We start from the raw sequence: 27,047 nt of genomic DNA on the forward strand, positions 1-27,047 counted from the left end.
ATCTCTTTGGAATACAGATCTAGTAGTGGTATTGTTGGATCAAAGAGTATGCACAGTTTGATTGCCCTTTGGATATAGTTCCACATTGCTCCCCAGAATGGCTGGATCATTTCAGAACTCCACCAATGATGCATTACTGTCTCAATTTTCCCACATAATTCTCCAAAATTTATAATTTTTCTTTTCTGTCATGTTAGCCAATCTGATAGGTGTATGGAAGTACCTCGGAGTTGTTTTGATTTGCATTTCTCTAACTAATAGTGCTTTAGAGCATTTTTTCATGTGATTATAGATAGCTTTAATTTCTTCATTTAAAAACTCCTTGTTCATACCTTTTGACCATTTACCAATTGGGGAATAACTTGTATTCTTATGAATTTGATTCAATTCATTATATATTTGAGAAATGAGACCTTTATTACAAACTCTTGCTGTAAAAATTTATTTCCCATCTTTTTGCTTTCCTTCTAATCTCAATTGTTCTAGTTTTGTTTGTGCAAAACCTTTTTTTAATTTAATGTAATCGGGATTATTCATTTCACATTTCATAGTGTTTTCTATCTCTTGTTTGGTCATAAATTCTTCCCTTCTCCATAGATCTGACAGGTGAACTATTCCTTTCTCTCCTAATTTGCTTATGGTATCACCATTTATGTCTAAATCATGTAGACATTTAGACTTTACCTAGGTATAGGGTGTGAGATGTTGGTCTATACCTAGTTTCTGCCATACCATTTTCCAGTTTTTCCAGCAGATTTTGTCAGATCTTAGAAGCTGAAGTCTTTGGATTTATCAGAGTAGATTGCTTTAATAATTTACTACTGTGTCTTTTGTACCCAATCTACTCCACTAATCCACCATTCTATTTCTTAGCCAGTACCAAGTAGTTTTGATGATTGCTGATTTATAATACAGTTTTAGATATGGTACAGCTAGGCTACCTTCTTTTGCATTTTTTATTAATCCCTTTGATATTCTTGACCTTTTGTTCTTCCAGATGAATTTTGTTATTAATTTTTCTAGCTCTATAAAATAGTTTTTGATTGGTATGGCATGGAATAAATAAATTAATTTAGGTAGAATTGCCAACTTTATTATATTATCTTGGCATACACACAGGCAATTGATCTTTTTACTGTTGTTTAAATTTGGCTTTATTTGTGTGAAAGGTGTTTTGTCATTGTGTTCATATAGTTCTTGGGTTTGTCTTGGCAGGTAGACTCCCAAATATTTTACATTTTATATTGTCTAGTTATTTTAATGGAATTTCTCTTTCTATCTCTTCTTGCTGGGCTTTGTTAATATTATGTAGAAATGCTGATGATTTATGTGTGTTTATTTTATATCTTGAAACTTTGCTAAGGTTGTTAACCATTTCAAGTAGTGTGTTAGTTGATTCTTTAAGATTCTCTAAGTATACCATCATATCATCTGCAAAGAGTGATAGTTTTGTTTCCTCATTGTCTAGTCTAATTCCTTCCATTTCTTTTTCATCACTTATCACAAAAGCTAACATTTCTTGTACAATATTGAATAACAGTGGTGATAATGGACATCCCTGTTTCACCCCCTACCCCATCTTATTGAGAAGACTTCTAGCTCATCTTCATTACATATAATGCTTGCTGATTGCTTTAGATAGATACTATTTCTCATTTTAAGGAAAGCTTTTATTCCTACTTTCTCCAGTGTTTTTAATAGGAATGGCGGTGGTATTTTATCAAAAGTTTTTTTCTGTATCTATTGAGATAGTCATATGATTTCTGTCGGTTTTGTTATTGATATGGTCAATTGTGCTAATAGTTTTCCTAATGTGGAAAGAGCCCTGTCCTGTTATAAATCCCACCTAGTTATAGTGTATTATCCTTGTGATTATTTGCTGTAATCTCTTTGCTAGTGTTTTCTTTAAAACTTTTGCATCAATATTCATTAGGAGAATTGGTCTATAATTTTCTTTCTCTGTTTTGGTTCTCTCCAGTTTAGGTATCAGCACCATATTTGTGTCATAAAAGAAATTTGGTAGAACTCCTTCTTCACCTATTTTTCCACATAGTTTATATAGTATTGGAATCAGTTGTTCTTTGAATTTTTGGTAGAGTTCACTTGCAAATCCATTTGGCCCTGGAGATTTCTCCTTAGGAAGTTCATTGATGGCTTGTTCAATTTCTTTTTCTAAAATGGAGTTATTTAAGTATTCCATTTCCTCTTCTGTTAATCTAGGCAATTTGTACTTTTGTAAATATTCATCCATTTCACTTAGATTGTCAGATTTATTGGCATACATTTGGACAAAATAGCTTCTAATTATTGCTTTAATTTCTTCTTCATTGGTGGTAGATTTACACTTTTCATTTTTGATACTGGTAATTTGGGTTTCTTCTTTCCTTTTTTAAATGAAATTAATGAAAAGTTTATCTATTTTGTTGTTTTTTTTTCATAAAACTAGTTCTTAATTTTATTAATTAGATCAATTTTCTTTTAATTTTATTAATCTCTCCTTTGATTTTCAGAATTTCTAATTTGGTATATAGTTGGTGATTTTAAATTTGTTCATTTTCTAGCTTTTTTAGTTGCATGCCCAATTTATTGATCTGCTCTTTCTTTATTTTATTCATGTAAGCATTTAGAGATATAAACTTTCCCCTAAGAACTGCTTTGGCTGCATCACATAAATTTTGGTGTGCTGTCTCATTATTGTCATTATCTTTGATGAAATTATTGATTGTTTCTATGATTTGTTGTTTGACCCACTCATTATTTAAGACTAGATTGTTTAGTTTCCAATTATTTTTTAGTCTTTTTTTTTCCCATGGTCCTTTATTATATGTAATTTTTATTGTATCATGATCTGAAAAGGATGCATTTAATATTTCTGCCTTTCTGCATTGGCATGTGAGGTTTTTATGCCTTAATATATAGTCAGTTTTTGTGTAGGTGCGATGTACCACACAGAAAAAAGGTATATTTCTTTCTATCCCCGCTGTTTTCTCCAGAGGTCTACTATATTTAATTTTTCTAAAATTCTGTTCACCTCTTTAACTTCTTTCTTGTTTATTTTGTGGTTAGATTTATCTAGTTCTCAGAGGGAGAGGTTGAGGTCCTCCACTAGTATAGTTTTGTTTCTTCCTGTAACTCACTTAAATTCTCCTTTAAAAATTTGGATGTTATACCACTTGGCGCATATATGTTTAGTATTGATATTACTTCATTGTCTTTGGTACCTTTTAGCAAGATGTTGTTTCCTTCCTTATCTCTTTTCATTGGATCTATTTCTGCTTTTGCTTTGTGTGAGATCAGGATTGCTACCTTTGCTTTTTTTTTTTTTTACTTTAGCTGAAGCATAATATGTTCTGCTACAGCTTTTTGCCTTTACTCTCTCTCTCTCTCTCTCTCTATCTCTCTTTCTCTCTCTGTAACTGTGTGTGTTGCAAAGGTGTTTCTTGTAAACAATGTATTGCAGGATTCTGCTTTTTAATCTACTCTGCTATCCACTCATTTTATGGGCAGTTTATCTCATTCACATTCACAGTTATGATTACTGTGTATTTCCCTACATCCTATTTTTCTCCTAGTTATACTTTTCTTTCCCCTTTTCCTTCCTATTTCTCTGTTGGATAAGGTCGATTTCTCTACCCAACTGAATGTACATGTTATTCCCTCTTTGAACCAAATCCAATGAGAATAAGGTTCAAACATTGCTTAACCTCTCCCTTCTCTTCCTCTACTGTAATAGGTTTTTCATGCCTCTTCTTGTGATATGATTTACCCCATTCTGCCTCCCCCTTTCCTCTTCTCACAGTATAATCCTTTTTTATCCCTTAATTATTTTGATATCATCACATCTGAGCCAACTCATACTCTCACCCTCTAAGAATACTCCTTCTAACTGCCCTAATAGAGATACAGTTCTTATGAGTTACAAGCATTCATCTTCCTGTGTTGGGATGTTAACAGTTTAACCTTATTGAATACCATGTTTTTTTCCCCTGTTTTCCCTTTAATGCTTCTCTTGAGTCTTGTATTTGAAGATTGAATTTTCTATTCAGCTCTGGTCTTTTCATCAGGAAAGGTGAATGTCCAAATTTTTCCCTGAAAGATTATGCTCAATTTTGCTGGGTACTTGATTCTTGGTTGTAATCCAAGCTCTTTTGTTTTCCAGAATATCATTTCAAGCCTACTGATCCTTTAATGTAAAAGTTGCTAAGTCCTGTGTAATCATGAATGTGGTTCCTTGATATTTGAATTTTTTTTTCCTGGCTGCTTGCAATATTTTCTCCTTGACCTGATAGTTCTTGAATTTGGGTACAATATTCTTTGGAGTTTTCATTTTGGGATTTCTTTCAGAAGGTGGTTAGTGGATTCTTTCAATGGCTTTTGCCCCCTGGTTCTAGGATATCAGGGTAGTTTCTTTGATAATTTCTTTAAAGATGTTGTCTAAGCTCTCTCTTTTTTGTAATCGTGGCTTATAGGTAGTCCTATAATTCTTAAATTCTCTCTCCTGGATCTATTTTCTAGGTCAGTTATTTTTCCATTGTGGTATTTTACATTTTCTTCTATTTTTTTCGTTCTTTTGATTTTATTTTACTGATTCTTTGTCTCATAGAGTAATTAGCTTTCACTTGCCCAATTCTACTTTTTAATGCATTACTTTATTCAGTTAGCTTTTGTACATCCTTTTTCCACTTGGTCAATTCTACTTTTGAAGAAGTTGTTTTATTCAGTAGATTTTTTTCTTTCATTTGGCCAATTCTACTTTTTAAGAAGTTGTTTTCTTCAGTCAGTTTTTGTGCTTCCTTTTTCCAAGCTGTTGACTCTTTTTTTTTCATAATTCTCTTGCATAACTCATATCTTTTCCCAATGTTTCTTCTACTCTTTTACTTGATTTTTAAAATCCTCTTCGAACTCTTCCAAGAGGACTTTTTGGGCTTGAGCCTAATTGATATTACCCTTTGAGGCTTTGCATGTAAGCATTTTGAAATTGTTGTCCTCTTCTGAGTCTGTGTTTTGATCTTTTCTGTTGCCATAGTAGCTTTCTATAGTAAGGGCTCTTTTCCTGTTTTTTTCTCATTTTTTGAAGTTGAGCTGTATTGCATTGTTCCAAGCTTCTTGCACTGGCTGCCAGGGACCTATCACTAGTTTTCAGACTGCGGCCTCTGGGGCAAGTGGCTTGTCCAGTGTGCTATGGTGGCCTGGCCTAGTCATGCCTATTGTGCCCTGGGTTCAGGATTGGCAGTTTGATTGCTGCATTGGGTCTGGAGGCCTCATTGCTGGCTTGGTGTGGCACTAGCCTGCTGAGCCTGAATAGTGGTTCCTCAGGTACTGATCTTTGCTCTGGCTAAGAGCTTCCCACTGCCTTGCCCAGATACCACCTGTGTTGGGCTGTGTTCCCTCTTTACCCAAGTGAGATAGATCTTTCTTGAAGTCCTTCTAAGTTATCTTGGGCTGGAAAATTGTTTCACTCCATCTTTTTGTAGATTCTGTCTCTCCAGAATTCTTTTAGAGGTTTGATTTAATTGTGTTTCCAAGGGAAATTAAGGGAAAACTCACATAACTTCCTGGCTTCTCTGTACTATCTTGGCTCTGCCCCAATAAAACACTTTTTTTTTGTTTTTTTTTGGTGAGGTAGTTGGGGTAAGGGACTTGCCCAGGGTCACACAGCTAGTAAGTGTCAAGTGTCTGAGGCCACATTTGAACTCAAGTCCTTCTGACTCCAAGGCTGAAGCTGTATCCACTGTGCCATCTAGCTGCTCCTAAAATAATTCTTAAGAACATTACAAACTTGAAATTTTATTCAAGAAAGGCATTTCTCCCCCCCCCAAATGATTTTATATTCTCATTAAAGTTACATTTTTGCAAGTAGGCAGTCTATCCTTTTGTCTATTGAAGTTCTCAATAGTATAAGATTCTACTTTTTTAAAGAAATATTTTCTATAAATAGAGCTACGTTCTTACATATAATTTTGCCAGAATCCTGTCTAATAAGTGGTGATTGAAACACCATTAGGAAAACCATCTCTATACGGGGCTTTAGAAGTATTACATATATTCTTTTTTTGGATTGGGGAGAGCTAAAGAGACACACAGAGAAAAAGAAATAGAGATATGAGATGCAGAAAAACAGGAGAGAGAGAGAAGCAAAAAGACAGATATATTGAATAGAGATCCAGCTTTGATGTTGCTTTGTGACACTAAGTAAGTTACTTACTTTTAGTGCTGTCAGCTCTATTCTAAGATTAAAAATTGTAGAGAAGATTCATGTTTGTTCTGGTAGAAAGAGTTTACTCATTTGGTATCTATACCTCTTCATACAAACATACAAATATACATACATATACACATATCCATGCATATATAGATGCATATATGGATTTGCACATATATGAAAGAAAAGTAAAGAAAAAGATAAAAAATTGGGAGTATATGGTATAAAGGCAATTTGAGATTTCATTCAGATTTTTGTCTTTTTTTAAGCACATTTTTTAGCTCTCTAGGTTCCTCATTGTTTGATAATTAAAGATTTACAATTGGTAAAAGAACTGTGCTATTTGTTTAAGACATATGACAGTGTTTATAAAAATAGAAGTCAGTAGGAGAAGCAATTTTTCCCCTTCTTTGCTCACAGTCCATCTCCAATATCCCTAATCCATCACATAATAAGCACTGTAATATTCATCATTACATATGCATAAAACTGCTGGCCTTCAATTCTTCAGTTTCTCTAAAATGAATGAATATATTTGTCTTCATTAGTTGAACATAATGCACAAAATGGATGCAAATTATGTATCCTTCTGCAGGTCAAACCTTGGATACAAATGAATTCCATTCTTTTATAACATGAGCAGCATTCCTTAAATGCTGGGAAAGTGATTTTGTGCTTCTATGTTTAAATTTCAAAATTTGAAAGAATGAAAAAAAAAGAAATTTATCATACAGCTCAATAAAAGCCATTATTCTTGGGGTGAGAGTGGGGAATTGGGGAAGGGGGCAGATAGTTAGAAACTAGGCTTTGTGTCATTATTAATTTTAGCCTACTGGGACCCAAGCCCACACTTGTTTCTTTTTGAAATAGGTAGTTTTAATGTATTTGACTTGCAAAACGGTTGGGTTGGTTATCTTAGTTGGTTAAAGCTTTGGTCTGATATGCTTCCTTCAGAATTAGTTTTTAAAGGCAAGTAGAGAAAGGGGGCCCAGTCTTCAAAAAAATAAAAAAAAACTGTCGCAAGCATATACCTTGGTTAATTCCTTCCTAAAATAAGTGAAAGTATCACGCAGTTAGTAAAATGTATGAGACCAGATATGAACTCAGATTTTCCTTACTCCAGGCCCAGCACTCTATCCACTATGCCACCTTGCTGCTTCTAAGCAGTCTGCAAAAGTGTCTTTAAATAGAAAGTGTTTCCATAATTTGCAAAAGGTCCATTTGCAGAAGAGAGAAACAATCCTTTGCTCAAAACCAAAGAGTTATTGGCTTTGAAAGTAGACATTTATCTAAATTTCATCAATCTGTCTGCATTAGTAAATCCCAGATTTTGTTAACTTTTAATGCCTTTATGTGATGAATCTTGGTAGAGAATGATTGCTCCTTGATTTAGTCAAATTAGATTATTCATTGATGTAGCATCTTTTAGTCTTGACTGACATTATAGCCTCGCTATGCAATGACAATAGCAAGGAAGTGTACTCTGGCTGTTGGGTGCTTTAACCATGCTTCAGGTATATGCTACATATTCCCTAGAGAATGCCACAGGAAGACATATCATCTTAATACAGACAGGGAATAGACTTGTAATTTCATTGGTATAGGAAACTTCCTCTATGAATGCAGGCAGATACCTTCTCTGCAACTTATAGTGTTAGAGTAATGCCTGGATCACTGAGAATTTAAGTGACCTGCCCAGGATCATGTATCCACAGTGTATTAAAAGTGGAACTTGAACCCACATCTTGCACAATCTGAGGCTGACTCTCTATACACTTCACTATGCTGCTTCTCGTCTGAATGATTGTAGATCTTAAAATCATATATTTTTAAAAGATAGAAGGGCCACTATTATTAAGGAACAAGAAAGCTTTCATAACCAATATTCCACAATGGACCGTAGCCTTACCATTTCACAATTCCCTGAAAGATGTCAAGTATTGCATAGGATAAGGTGTGGAGGAGTTGTAATCTCCACAGGTAGAGAGCATATCCTTACTAATGGAGTTTCCAAAAATGAGAAAACACCCACATTTTGGAGGGAAATTTACTACTGGGAGAGCATCCATAGAAAGGCAAGAATGAAGTGCTTTGAGTCCATGCTTGGTTAGAACAACTAAGGATATTTAGTCTGGAGAAGAGAAAGCTCAAGAGGAACATGATAGCTACCTTCAAGTATTTGAGAAGTTACCGTGTGGAAGAAAGATTAGATTTTTCTGTTTGGCCTCAGAGAGCAGTAATAGGAGCAAGGAAGTTGCAAGGAATCAAATTTAGGCTCCTTATGGGGAAAACCAAACAAATTAACAAAAGCTTTTCTAACAATTAGCACTTTCTCCAAATCAGATAATTTCCTCACTCATGGAGATCTTCGATGGGTTATCCCATACACACAACATATTGGAGGTCTTTGGGTAGAGAACTGATGGTCACTTGCATCACAGGCAGCAGGATTTTAGTGAGGTACTTAAGCATATGTTGATGTTCAGTCATTTCAGTTGTGTCAGACTCTTTGTGACTCCATCTATGGTTTTCTTGGGAAAGATACTGGAGAGGCTTATTATTTCCTTCTCCAGTTCATTTTATAGATGAAGAAACTGAGGTAAATAGGGTTAAGTGACTAGGCCAGGATCACACAGCTAGTAAGTGTCTGAGGCTGGATTTGAACTCAGGTCTTCTTGACCCCAGGCATTGAGTCCTATGTACTGTATTACCTAACTGCCCACTTAAGTATGTAGTAGGTACTTACTAAATATGTCAATATCAGGAACAGAGATATATATGTATATATATATATGCGCATGTGTATGTATTATATATATATATGTAAGTATACATATACATATATATGTATAATATACACACACATACATATACACACACACGTCCATTATATGCTAATATCTTTCATCCACCTTTCCTCTCTTTTCTGTATCAGTCAGATGGTATTTTTCTAGACAGGAAATGCAAAATATGAACAAAAGGTAACTGCTGAGTAAGATTCATTCTATGCAATTTAGACATTGTTCTGATACAGTTTTTCATGATTTAGATGAATATCTTTTCTTTAAACAAATCTGCCATTGTCTCAGAGCTTGAATCTTTTAAGCAGCCTAAAAAAGTATGTTCAAGAAGAGGGTGTTTCCATAATGTAGTGAGGATTCTTGTTCATATATGGTTTAGACTAAATAGTCATTGAGACTCCTTCCAATTCTGAAATCGTATGGTTTTTATAACAGAGTCATAGTTCTACTGAAGTACTGAGTTCAGTGATTCAAGGAAATTTAGAAATTGAGAATCTCTGTCTGGGTCTCTGAGACTCTGATGTGTTTTTCAGTTTAGTTTAGTAAGCTTAGGATTGAAGTTCCTTAAAGCAACAATTTGGGTTTAATGCAAGCTGAGAAGCTCTTATTAAGGGCCATATCCCAAAGTCTGTGCAGATGACTAGAGAAGTGATAAACCTGAAAAAGACTAAAGTTATAGATTATTTATAGTCTGCACCAAGGAGAATATTACTAAGCTCTCTATATTCTTTGATTGGCCTGCCTTTAATTAAGAGCATAAAAAATATCACCATCAAGTTCCATAAGAAAATGACAGAAGCACTAAAAGCCATACTTAAATCTGATAGGAGATACTAAGCTCCACTAATGAGCTAGCACACTGTAGTGGAAGGTATTAGAGGTTTTTCAGTTAAAGGATCTGAGTTCAAATCCTACCTCTGATGTTTTGTGACCTGGAGCAAGTTACTTAAGCTCCCTTTGCCTTCGTTTCCTTTTGTCTAAGATGAAGTGGTTGGACTATTTGGCTCTATAGGTTTCAACTCTATCCAGATGTGATGAAAAAAGAATTTGCCAGCTATCTAGAATGGGAATACATGTTGAGGAATCTTTCTAATTTGTTGAGTTAGTTATATTCTTCAGCATCATAGAACCCTTGAATTTCAGAGTTGGAAAGGATTTTAGAGTTTATCTGATTAGTGGCATCTTTTTTACAAATGATAAAACTGTGGATTGCAAAAGTGAACTGACTTGTACAGTGACAGAGTCAGAATATTCAGGATGTTGTTATTTTTAATAGTTTTAGTTGTGTCTGGCTCTTCATGACCCTATTTGGGGTTTTCTTGGCAAAGATAGTAGAGTGGTTTGCCATTTTCTTTTCCAGCTCATTTTACAGATGAGGAAACTGAGGCAGGTAGAGTTAAGTGACTTGTCCAGTGTCACACAGCTAGTAAGTGTCTGAGGCTGGATTTGACCTCAGGTTTTCCTGACTCCACGTCCGGTGCTGTATCACTGTGCCATCTAGCTGTCCCAGCATCTTCAGGTAAAACTTTCTAAAAACAGTACTTTGAAGAGGGTAAAAGATTCAAAATGTATTTTAAAATAAATAGTATGTGTATATGTTTGTACACATTTTAATCACCCTGCATAACTATAAGAAGCATAAAAACTATAAAATCACAGAACAGTTGTGAGTGTTAAAAGTGTGAACATTAACAAAATGTATTTAATTAGTTGGATGCAACTTGTTACACTACAACATGAATGTTGAGAGTAGTGTAGTAGCTTGGGACAGAAGACATTTAAATATGATTGTGCAGGTATTACATAGTTAGTTACTCTAGGATGCATGCAATTTTTCCATAAAGGAGGATAAAAAGAATTACTTTTTCTTCTGACCTTTTAAATTGATTTCAGATTGTACAAACCAGGGCTGAAAGTAAAAGCTTCGACAGGAAAAAATGGGAGATGACCACAGCATGGTTAGAATGATTTCAGTGCATTCTGCAGCAACTTCAGAGCTTGGTAACTTGCTGTGAACCTTTTTAAAAAGCAATTCATTCATCAATAAACATTCACAGGAAGTTAAAAAAGCAATGCTGATTTCATTTGTGACTTTGCTGCCTTCCTGGTGTATAGAAACATAATAAAAGAAAAATGTGAGCTGGTAAAACAAAAAAAAATTATTTGTTTTCAGGTTTAGACTAATGATATAGGCGAAGAGACAATCTGGAAATGTATTATTTACATTAAATGACTATACTGAATATCACCTAGTGCTGGAAAAATGTGAAAATTTCCGTCTAAGCAGTGGAATTTCTGTAATTTTCCCTGTCATCATCATCATTGTAATTATAGCTGACATTTATATTGTACTTACTACGTACCAGGCACTGTGCTTAACAATTATCTCATTTGATTCTAACAACAACCCTGGGAAGTAGGCATTCTTATTGCTCCCATTTTACAGATGAGGAAACTGAGGCAAACAGAAGTTAAGTGACTTGCCCAGGGTCACACAGCTAGCAAGTATTTGTGGCCAGATTTAAACTCAGGTCTTCCTGATTCCACTATGTCCACTACCTTATTGGATCCAAAGCAACCCTAAAGGGTAGTCATACGTTACCACCATTATGTATGTGCAGGAACTGAACCTCATACAGGCTAAGTGACTTGCCTAAGGTCTCTTTCTGGCAGAGCAACAATCAGAAGTCAAGTTTTCTGACTCTTTGTTCTATGATCATCATTCTGTCACATCACAGCTTCTTCATAAAAATCCTAAAATGATATTAATGTTATAAATCCAGTTTATATGTCCACAAGAATCAATGTTTAGCAAGCCCACAAAACAACACTGAAGTGGGTAAGAATGAGTATCAACCCTATTTTACACATGAAGAAACTGAGCCGTGGAGAGGTTAAGTGATATGCCCAAGGTTAATTGGATGTCAAAGCTAGAACTGGAACCTGGTCTACCAAATTCCCATGTCTAGGGATTTTTTATTTTGTAATGCATACCATTCGATGGTGCATTCCATACAATGTCGACGCAGACAAATCTTTATTATTTACCTTCTAGGCTTATATTTGATTGAAGCTGACTGCTATCAAAATACTACTCCAGTGGCATTATGTGACTTTCACTCTTGAATTAGTTAGTTCTTTGTGTTTAAATTCAGCATTTATATTTCTCCACAATTTCTTATCCACGCTATTGTATACAGTAAGCGTTGTTGAAAGTCTGCTTTGAATAGGATCATAGATTTAGAACTAGATGGCATCTTAGAGGTCATTGAGACCAAACCCTTCATTTTACAGATGGGAAAATTACATACACATATGGGAAACAAGTTATCTAAAGGCCAGATAGGAAGTAAGTGGTAGTCATAGCTGGGATATAACCCCAGGTCCCTTAACACCAAATCTATTGCTTTTTCCACTGTACCATTTCACCTCCAAGGAACAATATTATTTTAAAATGGAATTGTTGGTTACAAAAGAACTGAAAAACAAAACTCAAACAATATCTTGCAAGAGGGGCAGCTAGGTGGCACAGTGGATAGAGCGCCAGGCCTGGAGTCAGAGAGACTCATCTTTCTGCATCCAAATCCGGTCTCAGACACTTCCTAGCTGTGTGACCCTGGACAAGTCAATTAATGCTGTTTGCCACAGTTCCTCATCTGTAAAATGAACTGGAGAAGGAAATGGCAAACCACTCCAGTATCTTTGCCAAAGAAACTTCAAAGGGGGTCACGAAGAGTTGGACATGACCGAAAAATGACTGAACGACATCATCTTGCAAGATCCTTCCTACAATATTCTTAGATTCCTTACATTATAATTCATATACTACTCCAGTTAAAGTTTGGATTCAACCTCAAATTATAATGGCATATTTGCAGCCAACTTTTCTAGGTAGAAATAGGAAACCACATTGCAGCATCAACATTGTTTGAAGAAACTAAATCAAGATATCCAGGAGCATGTTTTGAATTTGGCAACCACTGCGGCTGTATCTCCTTGGAAAACCAATTTAACTCTTTTAGTGAAAATATCAGTCACTTACACCTTTCCTTGTTAACTGATAACCATAATATATCAACATTTGAGTGCAGAAATAAGCCATACATCTTTAGGCTTCCCAGAAAGTTAATTAACAGTTTGACTATGTCTTAAAATGAAAATCTTAGTTGAGATGATATAGATCTTATCTGGTTCCCATATCAAAACTAGCAGTGTAACCATTTTGTAAGATCTATTTTTAATCTATTTATTTCATGCACTCACATACATTTGACAAGGCAAGCAAGGGAAGTAAGCATTAAGGTACATTTCAAATTTCCCATGAAATAATATAAATGATATATAAAATATGATTGATATAAAAAATTAAGAAATGCTATGCACAGCAAGGTGGAGAGATGAAATCTGAAGACAAAACACATGTCAAACTTCACCAAGCAATCCCTAAATAAGTTTTAAAACATTCATTGATTGACAAGGATTAAAAGTAGTAGCAAAAGACTCTTTCAGATAGAGTGCTACTTAGTGGTGAAGTAGGACTTTTGAATTCATCATACAAGGAACTCTGAGTATGGAGAATTTGTCCATCAATTCCAATCTGCCACTTATAACCACAAAGATTTGACTTAGGGCACTTAAAGGTTAAGTAACTTGCCCATTGTTATGTAACTAGTATGTGTGAGATATAGAACTTGAACTCAGCTCTTCTTGATTTCAAGGCTAACCTTTTATCCACTAGGCTATGCCACTTCCATAATGGAGTAATAATAAGTTGGTGTGAACACACGCAGACACACACACACACACACACACACACACACCCCAAGTATTACAGGATCATAGGAGCACCAATCTAGACTTGAAAAGGGACCTTAGCATCTATCTAGTCCAAACTCCTTAACTGAGAGATGAAAAACTGATGCCTAGGAAACTTAAGTGACTTGTCTAGGGTTATATAGATAGAAGGAATTAGAGCCAATAGAATGCCACTTAATTTCATTCAATAGGCATTCATTAAGTGCCTTGTATGTGCTTGACACTGTACTAGGTGTTAGTGATACAAAGGTTTAAAAAATAAAATTCTCCTGCTCTTCATTTCAGTGAGTTCATACCCTATGTGACAAACTGACTTTATAGGCTGGCATAAGGACAGAAGACATTGTTCATGATTCAATTTTCTGTCCTCCCTTGTTTAGGTATCACTCTCTCCTGGTTCTCCTTCTACCACTCTAAGCCTTTTTTCTCTCATTCCCAAAGTTTCTGTCCATCTGTTCTTTCCATCGGTAATATAGTTTCTTTCTCCCATGGTTTAAACTATTAGATCTTTTAAGATGGTTAATAATCTATTTCCTCAGTCCTTACCTCTCTTCTGAGTTCTAGAATTGCATTTTCAAATGTCTAAAGACCATTTCCATTTATATATCCCACCTCAAATCCATCATATCCTAAATCAAGTTTATAATTCACAACCAAACCATCCCCTTAAACATCTCTTTTCTTCTTTGGATTTCACTATTTTTGTTAGTGGTATTGTCCTTCACTTTATCATTCAAGTTCAGATTTTTGGGGTTATCTTTGATTTGCCCTGCTTCCTCACCTGTTATTTCTTGTCACCAAGACCTTGCCAATTGTTCCTCTGTAATTGTTCTCATATTCACCTCTCCTCTTTTTATTTCACTGCTTTCTTTCTAGTATGAATCCCCATAAACATCCACCTGGACTATCTTAATAGTAGCCAAACTCCTAGCACTTTTCCCCATCTTGCCTTTCTTCCTCCTCCAATCTATTGTTCATTCAATTTTCAGAATAACCTTGTATCTGTACAGTTCCTTATGTATACATAATTTCTCTGCTTCAAAGCCTTGGTGGCTCCCTATTGCCTATCATTCTAATGTCTAAACAAGAGCCACATCTTTCAATGCAAGTCAATAAAATGTTATTGTGTCTATTTTGTTTTCAGGGCCATGTTTAGTAATGGAGTTACAATGGTATGAAGAAATGTTTTGTTTTGTTTTCTGTACAGAAATGATTCGGCCATTTTAGGTGAATAGACCAGGTAATCCAGTCAACAATAGCCACTTGACTTAAACCAGTTATTTAGTTGAAATAACTAATTAAATATCTGATAAAAAAGTGGAATAAATAGTAGAGGTGGTATGGGATGGAACTTCAGTGGTTATTCAAGGGATTTCATAAAAGTAAATTGAATAAATGTAGTAGATTCTTTGACGTGGAGTGGGGGAGTGAAGGAGAAAATGGGGTTGAGGATGACTTCAAGACTAAAATGTGATATCAATCTGTGAAAATTACTTCTAAAAAGGTATTATTAGCAGCAAGAATATGAAACAAGGTAAGGTACAACAAACACTTGATTAAACTTAAAACATGTCTAGGTCTCTATTTTTAAAGTTAGTATTCTCTAACAAGGTAGAAGGCTCATAATTTATATCCATATGTTTCTTTGCTAGAGATACCTTATACTTATCACCTCTAGGTGGCTCAAAGGATGAGAGTAATGAGCCTGGAATCAGGAAGACCTGAGTTCAAATACAGCTTCAGGCACTTACTAGCTATCTGACCCTTAGTATGTCACTTAACCTGTGTTTATCTCAGTTACCACAAGCATTAAAATAGAAATGATGATATTAGCTAGCACCTACCTCTCCAGGTTGTTGTAAGGATCAAATGAGATAATATTTGTGAAGTGCTTAGCACAGTGCCTTACACGTTGTTGTTGTTTAGTCATTTGGTCATGTATGAATCTTTGTGACCCCATTGATGTCCTTGGAGTTTTCTTGCCTGATGCATAGTAAATGCTTATCTCCTTCTCTAGGAAGCCACCTTGTAGCTTGCAGCCCAGCTATATCTCTCAACCAGTTTCTGATATTTTAGAGTCCCCCCTTTCCTCCCCAACCCACTTCTTGGAATCTTTATAGAGATTTGCAAATAGGAGTCTACTGGGCACACGACTCTCTCTACATGTCTAATTATTTTTTTTGCCAGATACTGTTTCTATCTTCATGACTTTTTTTTTAATCTATCCACTTTTTACCCTAATTCAGGACTTTGTTACCTCACACTTGCACTATTGTATACCTGGACTATAGACTCCTGGATTGGTCACCATGCTTCAAGTCTCTCCCCATTCCAAATTAGCCTTGACTTAGCTAACACAATATACTTAAACACAGTTCTGACTGTAACGGCCCCTACTCAGTAAACTCCAGTGTCTCCCTTTAGCTTCCAAGGTGAAATATAAGTCCACTTAAAAACCTGATCACTTCCTACATTTCTATCCATATACCTTTCCACAATTTAAGATCCAGTTGTAATGGCCTCCCTGCTATTCTCACACAATATACTCCATCTTCCATCTCACTGCCAGGTTAAGCTGTCCCCAGTGCTTGGAATGTTCTTTCTCCTTACTTCCATCTTCTAGATTCCCTGGCTTCTTTCAGCTCAAATATTACCTTCTGTGGGATGCCTTTTCTTATCCCTCTGGGAGCTGCTAGTGCCTTCCTCTCTCAGAGAGCATTTCCCTCTGCTCTCTATACATCATGTATGTTTGTTGTTTAGTCATTTTTCAGTCATGTCTACATCTTTGTGACCCCACTTTTGGCATTTTCTTGGCACAGATACTAAAGTGGTTTGCCATTTCATTTTCCAGCTCATTTTACAGATGAGGGAACTGAAGTAAATAAGGGTAAGTGACTTCCTCAAAATCACATGGCTAGGAAGTGTCTGAGGGCAGATTTGAACTCAGGAAGAGTATTCCTGACTCCAGGCCCAGTGCTGTATCCATTGTGTTACTACCTGCCTCATCATACATGTGTCTAATTATTTACAAGTAGTTTCCTCCATTAGAATGTGATTTCCTTGAAACCATGAACTGTTTTTTTTGTTTATTTGTTTTTTGATGTCCATAGTACTTAGTATAGTCCTTGGCAAACAGTAAACATTTAATAAACACTTAATTACTGATTGACTAATATTCATACCCCATCATTCTATTTACTTCTTTAGAGTTAAATCTTTAATGATTCAAACTACAGGGAGGAGCAAAACCTCTTTTGGGCCTTATTTTTCGTAAAGACTGTCCAATAAATTATTTCATTCCATGATTGACATAGGAATGAAACCAGCACCCACACTAAAAAAATTAACATAACTTTTCCATGACATAATAAAGAAATGAGAATTCATTACTATTTTAAATATTTTCTTATTTCTTCCAGTTAAAATTATGATAGATTATAATTAGGAAGCAAAACATGGCTTGATTCTTAGTGCTTGCCCAGAACGTGTTCTCACCAATTCCACATTCCATTTTCTTTTTTCAAATTGCTACCATGTTACTTCTACCCCCAGAAAATGAGGGGTATCATTGATGTCAGATTGATTCCAACAGAACATCAGACAGAGAACATGAGCAGTTTATTTCATGAGTATATAGCAGGAGCACTAGGCTTTGTTCACAGTGGCAAATTATGATATGCACAAGCCACAATAGGACCAGGAAGAGCACCTGGCAAGGGATCAAGTTGCACCCATCGAACATTTCCTTAAGTTTGGGGGTTTTTTGTTGTTGATACTTTAAGGGGAAAATAGCCTTATTGAAGACATTGGAACACTTTTGCAGTTCAGTAGGGATGACAGGCTGGCAATTAAAATGGTGATTCTTTCAGCATAACCCAGGAACAGAAATGAGCTGGCACAAAATTTTACTTGGCTTACATCCAACTTGATACATACTTGCAAGTCTGCTTTCCAAGTAACCACCCTGTGAAGTCTTGCTTGGTAATCACACTTCCAGAAAGGCAACCACATCGAGCTTTATCAGCCAGACATTGTCATTCTTACAAGTCCTGTCACTGCAAGAGTTATTGCAGAGATGGTGGAGTTGGCTTTTTTTCAGAAGGCCAGATGGGAGAAAAGAAGTCTTTTCTAGTAGAACTGAAGTGATGCTGTAATTTCAGAGTGTCTTCATTTTATAGGGAATATGCATGACTCAGCAAATGTTTAACTTAGACTGAAAAAAGATCATGTTTCCTCTGTTCAGTAGAAGCTAAAATTAGATGTGGTTAATGGCTAGTATCTTGATGGTATTATAGATTCCAGTGGATCAGAGCCAAAAGGGTATGATAAAAAGAATGGTGGATTTGGAGTTTGAAACTTTTAATAAAAATAATAGCTAGAATTAGATAGCACATCAAGGTTGCTCAAGCACTTTGCATTTATTATCTCATTTGATTCTCACAACTCTGGGAGGTGAATGCTATTATTAATCCCATTTTACAGTTGAGAGTAAAGGAAGGAGAGGGAAGAAGCATTTATTAAGCTCCTACTTACTATGTGCCAGGAATTATACAAAATGCTTTATAAATGTTGTTGTTGTTATTCAGTCATGTCTCACTCTTCATGACCCTATTTTGGAGTTTTCTTGGCAAAGATACTGACGTGGTTTGCCATTTACTTCTCGAACTCATTCAACAAATGAGGAAACTGAGGCAAACAAAGTTAAGTGACTTAGAGTCACACAGCTAATAAGTGTCTGAGGCCAGATTTGAACTCAGGAAGATGAAGTCTTCCTTACTCTAAGCCCTGCACTCTATCCACTGTGCCACCTAGAATTATCTTATTTGATCCTTACAGCAACCCTATTATTATCCTCATTTTATAGTTGAGAAAACTGAGGCAGACAGAGATTAAGTTACTTAACTTATGGTCACATAGCTAGTGATTGTCTGAGACAGTATTCGAAATCAAGTCTTCCTGATTCCAAGTACTGCACTCTATCATCTATACCACTTACCTCCTCCAAGCTTTGTCTCATACTATCTCATGTAACTTTGGGTGAATCATTTAAGCTCTTTGGGCTTGTCAGTAAGGTGAATTTTAGTGTGAATAAAGAGGATTTTGTTATTCCTTTTTACATAATAGTTCCAGGATCCTAGATAATGTTTCCCATGAATTATGTTTGAAAACATCTCCACCATGCTTGTGCAGTGAGATATAGGGATGACGTAACGTATGCCTGCTCTGTGCTAAGTCATGACAATATTGCTAAAGTTAATCTGTGAGCTTGATGTTGGCAAGATGCATTCTTTGTCTTTTGCCCTATAAAGCAAGTAGGCACTGGTCAGTGAGTGGGGAACCCATTTTGGGATTTGGGTAATGCATAGAGGAATGCATGTACCTGCCTTGATTGGCCCCCATAAAGGTTTAGGGGATATTGAAGGAGTTGTACTCCTATTCTCCCCTGCCCCTGCGGGAAGTGTCATTAGGGAATATTGTAGGAGTTGGTGCATTTGTTGGGCAGGAGAACAACACTAACAGGTGATTCAGCACAGGTTCACTTTTGATCTGGTCAGACAGGAAGACAGCTTCAGAGGGGTTAAATAAGCTTACTTTATTCTACTCTAGTATTTTTAAAAGGAGTTTGCTGATATGCCCTTCTAGTTCAACCCCTTCATTTCACAGGTGAGAAAACAGGCCCGGAGAGGTTGGTTAAGTAACATGTCTAGTATAGGGATTATAGTCATAGAACCAGCATTTAAATCCCCATTGTCTAATGCATTAAAAAAAAACAAAAACTGAAGGGTCTTCAATACTCTCCTGTAGGCAATGGGAAGTCATAATATAGCAGGAGGATAACATGTACAAAGTAGTGTTGTAGGAAAATTAATCACACAGTGGTGTGGTCTCATGTAAGAGTACATTATTTGGTCATATCCTTTCTCCCTTCATGTATTTCTCCCTTAAACAAATAAATGCAGTTGTGGTCTCGGTCTCTGTTTCTGTCTCTGTCTCTGTCTCTGTCCCTGTCTCTGTCCCTGTCTTTCTCTATCTCTCTCTCTGTCTCTGTCTCTGTCTCTGTCTCTGTCTCTCTCTCTCTCTCTCTCTCTCTCTCTCTCTCTCTCACACACACACACACACACACACAGACACGAACACACTTTAAAAATTCAATAGTATTTTTCCCTAATGTCAAGAAAACTTTTAGCATTCATTTTTACAAGATTTTGAGTTCCAAATTTTTCTCCCTCCCTTCTCTCCTCCCCTCTTCTGAAAATGGAGGACAACATTGATAAGTTTATATATGCACACACACAAATTTTAAGAAGACAATTTTCAAAGATTTATTTCCCTCACTAATTCTTCACTCTTCCAGTTCACAACAAACCCTCTTTTCTCCTATGAAATAGCAGTTGCTGCTGCCAGCATAGACTTTTCTTAGTAGAATATTCTTTGCCCTTTTCAGAGCAGATAAAGGATTAAATTACAGGAGTATTCTGGCTGGGGGTTCAGAAAGGGGAGAGCTAGTTAGCCTCAAGGCCTCTAACCTTGCCCAGTTGCTCCCGGTCTCCTGTGTTTCTTCTGAGGTCCTCATGCAGAGTTGTGCATTCTTGATGAGGAAACACTCACATCTGAATTTGTCTTACTGCAGCTAGGACAAAGGAGCAAGATTTTCAGCAGTACCACTAATAAATCTGTCATGTTTTCTACATCAGTTTTATATGTACAATTTAAAAAAATTGTCCATGTCTTCAATATACTTGCTGACTGGCACTGACTTGTGAAGAAAATAGGGGGAAAGAAATACACCTGAAGCAGTACAGATGAGCCACATGGGGCAGGAAATATGCAACTTTATTTCCACTTTTTTTTCAGCCTTCTTGGCAACTGGAGAGAAAACTTTTCTGATATTCCATAGTATTTATTTGCTTCTGGTGACTACATGCCACATGTCAGCACATTGAATTTTCAATATTTGTAGAATCATAAGAAAACAGATTAAGAACCAGAAAGGACCTTGGAAGCTATCTAGGCTAACCTAACAAGGAAACAGCCCCAGAGCAGATAAATGACTTACTCAAAGTCATACCTACAGTAAGTAGTGGAATCTGGATCTGAATCCAGGTGCTCTGATTCCAAATACAGTTTATTTTCCATTATACCTCTCTGTGTCTTTCACCCTCAAAAAATGAAATTAAAATTTAAGAAGAAAATACATTTCCTTCCTGGTAAGAACTCAGTCATATGACCAGTTCGCTGTAAAGATATTACTGGTTGGAAATAGTTTGAAACAATAGGTTTTACTTTCCTGCAGGCCATGAGAGCTCCCACAACCTTGAATAACATGAAAGAAGCTTGTGATTGTTGTTGTTGTTGAGTTATTTTCAGTCATGTCTAACTCTTTGTGACCTCATTTAGGATTTTATTGGCAAAGATACTGGAGAAGTTTGCCATTTCCTTCTCTAGCTCCTTTTTCAGATGAGGAAACTTATGCAAACAGGTTTAAATGACTTGTTCAGGGTAACAGAAAGAAGCACGTAATAGTCTATATTATTTAAAGACATTCAACAGTTCACATATAATAATGGATATGCATTGTTATCATTCAATTGCTTCTACTCTTTAGTATGTAGTAATAAATAAAAGCTCTGATGATTTCTTCATAGCTAACCTTGGTTTCTGTGAATCATAAACAGAAAACTCAAGTTCTGAATTTCCACTGTTTCTTTCTTTGCGGGAGACTTTAGGTTGACTTATGGAACTTGAAATTATTTCTTCAGTTAAAATCAAGGCTCTTTCCCTATATAATGGAATTGAGCATGAAGTGTTCATCCATTCATTCGACAAATATTCAAATTAAGCATTGACTTTGTGTAGAGAATTATGTTAGGTGCTGGTGAGGATATAAAATTTAAATAAGGAAATGGCTACCCTTACGGATTTTGCCATCTAGTAGGGAGATAAAACATATGTGCCACTAACTGTAAACATATAATACTATATGATATCATATAATTGCAGTTTTAAATGCAAGGTCATAGGTTGCAACCCATCAGTAGGGGAAAAAAGGTTTTCTAAAGTGAGTGACTTTTGAGATGGATTTTAGAGCATGGGCAAGATTTAAAAATCAGAAGTAGGGAAAGGACAACTTTGTAGATGTAAGTATTAGTGTGACCAAGATAGAAGCTAGAAATCACAGAACATGTTCACAAGGCCAGCAATAGTTTTCTTTTCTTGAAGCAAAAAATATGGAGTAGTATAACATGAGATAAGTCTGAACAAAATGTTAGCATATTGCAGGGGGTTTGTAGGCCAGCCAAAAACAATTGAATGTTGCTTGGCAGGCAATAGGGAGCTACTGAAAATTTATAAGCAGAGGAATGACACCACAAGATATATATGTATACAGATACATACATGCATATATAAAGAAGATTAATCTGGCATCAGTATATAGAATGAATTAGAGGGAAGTAGAAAGGCCTGTTAGGATATTTTTAACAGTTCATCTGGGTAGTCATAAGGGCTAATACTAAGGGGATTAAAGTGGAACTATAGAGGAGAAAAACATGTTTAAGAGATATCATGGATGTGAAATTGGTGAGATTTGGTCACTAATTGGATATAGCAGCTAAAAAAAAAGGAAGAATCAAAAATAAGTCCATAATTTCTGATCATGGAATTGTAAAGTTGGGTAGGTAGTAACATTATAAGTAGAATGTTAATAATAAGTAGAATAAAGTCAAAAGCCTCTCCCAAGATAACCTTTCCTTATGAAATTCTAAGGGTAATAAATAGTTAATAGGATTTTTTTTAACACACTCTCCTATGTTGTAGGTTCTCCATATCGAGATAAGATCACCATAGCAATTCTTCAACTCCAAGAAGAAGGCAAGCTTCATATGATGAAAGAAAAATGGTGGCGTGGTAATGGCTGTCCAGAGGAAGAGAGTAAAGAAGCCAGTGCTCTGGGAGTCCAGAATATTGGTGGCATCTTCATTGTTTTAGCAGCAGGCTTGGTGCTTTCAGTCTTTGTGGCAGTTGGAGAGTTCCTATACAAATCCAAAAAAAATGCTCAACTGGAAAAGGTAAATATTGTTCTTTTACCACTTCAGCCCACTGTCGTGGGTTTTAAAGAATCCATGCTTCATGATTTCACCAGCCAAAAAATTTGCCTAGTCCCATGGCTGTTCATAGTCTTGTCTAATATTACTTATGTGACAAAGGTTCACAACAAAGGATGTGAGGCATCACTTTTTGCAATTTTTAATTTCTTTTTAATATGTTTAATTGTAGCCAGCTTTCAGGACAAGTGACTATTTCTCCTCTTATTCAAGCCTGAAAAAAGAGAGCTTTTTACTGCTGGAAGTTCACTGCAGTTAATTTAATGGAAGAGGAAGATACTTGAAACTGTAATGTGGGAAACAAATTACTCTTCTGCAAATCAATCTGTTATTAAGATGCAAAACTGACTATCAATGTAGAGTCAGAAAACTTAGAAATGTCTGTGAAAAAGATTGCATTCCTACAATATTTTCATTTGGAAAAATTGCTTTGGTTGCATTTCTAAAGGGTAAAATCAATATTATCACTGTGGATCTACTGCTGATTATGATTTAATCTTCTGTAACTTTCATAGATTTCTGAAACATGGATATTTCTTTGTTCTGCTTTGCTAATATAATCATTTCTAGGTTCCTTATTTCCTTGGAGAACTGACAACTGATATAGAGTTTTGCACTAATACATGGATATGTACCTGTAAAAGCTAAAGAAAAACATTGAAACATGAATATTTGTTGAACTTTAATACATTAAACATGATATATTTTACGTAAGCTTTCCTCAGTCAATTGAACAAAAATGTATCTTTTCAACTGTCTTTGCATCCTTGAAAAGTTTGTGACCTCAGTCAGTCCCTCAATTTATGGTGCTATATTTCTTCATGTACACATGAATAGTAATTCTTGGGATCTTTCCACATATAGAATTGGTTCCTTTTCAGATATTGCAAGGTATTTTTTTTATAAAGAAAGAAATTGTTCAGGAAATAAACATTATTACCTTTTTTTTTTTAAAAAGCTATTTTAACCCTTCAGGATTTATGTTGATTCATGTCTTTATCTATAAATAACTTCTTTTTGGTAATACTGCTGGCTTAATATTGCTTTTAAAAGGCTTAGCTGTCAAATATTGAGGCAGAGTGAGGTCACAAGTTCCTTTAATATTTGGAAAGCTTTATGGAATTATGTGTAGATAAGTAGGATCTGAATTATTGCCCTTCACTACTGCAGGGCAACTGACCGTGTCAACCTTTTGGAGCCTTTGTACCTTTCAAGTGACTTTTTTTTAATTTGTTGCTAAAAGCATTTTCATTTCTTTTAAATAATTCATGAATATCACAATTACTTATTGTCCCTGGGCCTATATTTTTTAATAGAGGTTCACCATATTTTAATTTTAATGATCTAAATAACTCAATATCTTTGGTTTTAAAATAAACATAATTTTGATAAGTTTTATAATAGATATATGTATGTATATTGTGGTACCTATTGACACCAGAACAACCTATTGAAAAATGAAAAATTCAGCCAATTATTTTCATGGGTTTGACTTAATTAGCTGGTTATATTGATGTATAATTATAGCCATAATACCTAGGTATAGATTTTACCTTAATGGACTTTGTTTTAAATTCAACTCTATGCCTTTTAAAAAATATGTTAAGCACCATGTGCACAAGGTGGAAACATCTCTTACCTCATCCATTTGAGTAATCTTGTCATTAAGGATAAATTAGTCTTTTTTTTTCCTTTATAGTAAGGGCATCCCTGAATGTTAATACCTAACATTTATGCTTAAGAGCATAAACAAATACCTTTTTAAAAAAAAATAGGATTCATGTTTGAGGTAAGTGGTTGAGTAATATGACCTTGGAGGGCCCTGTATACTTCTGTAATTCTTCAATTTCCAAAACAATATCATTTTTTCCATTAAAGATTTGTATTGTAATCCACATTATATACACAGAAATGTGTCAAGTAGTTGGACATTTAAAATCATAAATTAAGTTAAAAAAACTCTTATGTTTAGTTTCTTGCTAATAACCCTTGTTAGATGATCTATATACCTTTGAAAGGTAACTTATATTCTTCAATGATAAGAATAATTGAAAAATGAGAAGTATAACTCTAATTTCACTTAGTATAGTCTACAAATCAAAAGAGGATGTTTAATCTATTTAAATAACCTGCTCCTTTCTGCTATACCAAATAACCAGTATGATTTTTCCCCATTAATAAACTTTGACATAATACAGTCACACAAAACTTTGCTTTGCTTTCACCAGAACATTTTAATTTGGCAAAAAAAATATTCCTAATTTAATTATTTTGGGGAAAGGTAAAGTTAGGAAACTTTTCAAAATGTTTCTTTTTTTTTTTCAATTCACTGAAGGTTTCCCGACAAGCAATATACATATCACATCTATTTTTATATGAGGGTAAACATGTTTTTGGAAGGGATAGACTGCATAGTAGAAATTAGTTTGAAAGGGTAAAACCTGCCACATATTTTGTTTCAGCACATTTCTTTGTGACATCCTGAGCAGAAGCAGTAGGGATTAGAGGAAAGTACACTGACCTCCAGCTGGAAATGATTCATTCTCAGATCTTCCTTTAGGAAGCAGAGGAGGAAGGAAAATCTCAAAGTTATTGTAAGAACAAATACAAAAAACATTCAAAAATAGGGGAACTCCCCTAATATACATATACAGGGTATCAGTAAGAATTGAGGAACTTAAAAAGGAAACAAATTATTTCACAAATATAGCCCATTATACAACCCTTAACAAATGTTAAACTATACTAGCTAGGCATCGGGAGAGGTGCTGAGAAAGGTGCAGGTACAGAGTTGAAGTAAAAACAAAACAAAACATTATTTTGGAAAAATGAAGTTATCTTTTTCTAGCCCTATTAGTGTGTACAGCACAATTGATAAAAAGCACTAAGCAAAACAAACAAAAGCCTAATAGAAGAATTATCAACCACATTATTTATTATGATACATTAGTTTCTTGACATTCATTATTTATTGTTTTTTTTGAGAAAATATTATTTTATTATATTGTACTTGACTGCTTGTTTACAACTTACTAGATTTATTAAAACACACTATAAAAAAACTCTTGGACTTCTGTAAAGAATATGCATGAAACTTGAATTAACAAAAAAAGCTCATTTACAATATTAAAAATTGCATTTAACTTATATCACTTGCATTCCATATACAACTAAAATGTTCATGGGTATTCAGCAAACATGTGCTCATTCCTTCATTAATTCATACAGCAAATATTTATTGAGTGATTAATATATACGGGATAACTGGGATGTACAGAGATGTATAATATTCAGCTTGAGTCCTCAGAAAACTTAAATTATATCTAATATCTACCTACCTAATTACTTTACTTTCAACTTATCAATACTTATTTATCAGTAACATTCCAAATTGTAGCTGCAACAAAGTCATGGTTTTGTATTTATTTTTTAAATTTAGAAACAGAAGTCAATACATGCTCAAAAATTGCAATCTCACATCCCAGTTTCATTTCAAACTGTGAATTAATGCTATAGCTGTGTTCATAATTAACACTTTTTTCATTGGTCTGCTGATTATTGCCTATTATTTATAAATTAAAAGTGGAAACAAATCAGGTGAATCTGATAGCTCATATATTGTGAAATGGTAGGTGAAATAAAAATATATTATTTTTATATTTTCCAGTTGTATAAAAATTTAGAGCACTCTAAGACTTCAAAAGTGTTTATGAGGTGAGGTTAAAAAGGTTGAAATGTGATTGAAATGTGTGGACATTGAAATTTTTGAGAACATGAACTGCATTCCTCCTAAGTAACCACAAGATGGTGTATTATATTATAATAAATCATTTAATTGTTTGATTTTTTTAAAATTTAAATATTAGTGTGCTGACATGTCTGTTATTTTTATTGCATTTAAAACTTTTAAAAGTCAAACATTTTTATAGTGCTTGTACTACAAACTATAGTGTCTATTAAGAAGTATTTTGTTACATAAAGCCATCTTTCCATAAAATGAGCAAGTGTTTGTATTTGATAAAAACTCACATTTATTGTATTATATTGATTCTTAAAGGTCAATCTTGGAGGAAATATGAGAAATAGAAGTTCATTTCAACAAACTTGCATATATTTGATTTATTT

At 34.8% G+C, this 27,047-nt stretch overlaps 1 protein-coding gene across 1 annotated transcript in view; it reads left to right on the top strand.

Annotated features, from left to right (window-relative positions):
• GRIK2 (glutamate ionotropic receptor kainate type subunit 2) overlaps positions 1-27,047 on the top strand; it is a 790,978-nt gene that overhangs the window by 751,489 nt on the left and 12,442 nt on the right. Inside the window, exon 15 of the mRNA XM_027855426.1 lies at positions 22,636-22,886. Coding sequence (XP_027711227.1) covers positions 22,636-22,886 — 251 coding nt within the window. The remainder of the gene's footprint in view (positions 1-22,635; positions 22,887-27,047) is intronic.

Source organism: Vombatus ursinus, unplaced genomic scaffold (assembly GCF_900497805.2).
Source record: "Vombatus ursinus unplaced genomic scaffold, bare-nosed wombat genome assembly UNPS02000582.1, whole genome shotgun sequence".
Taxonomy (NCBI): Eukaryota; Metazoa; Chordata; class Mammalia; order Diprotodontia; family Vombatidae; genus Vombatus; species Vombatus ursinus.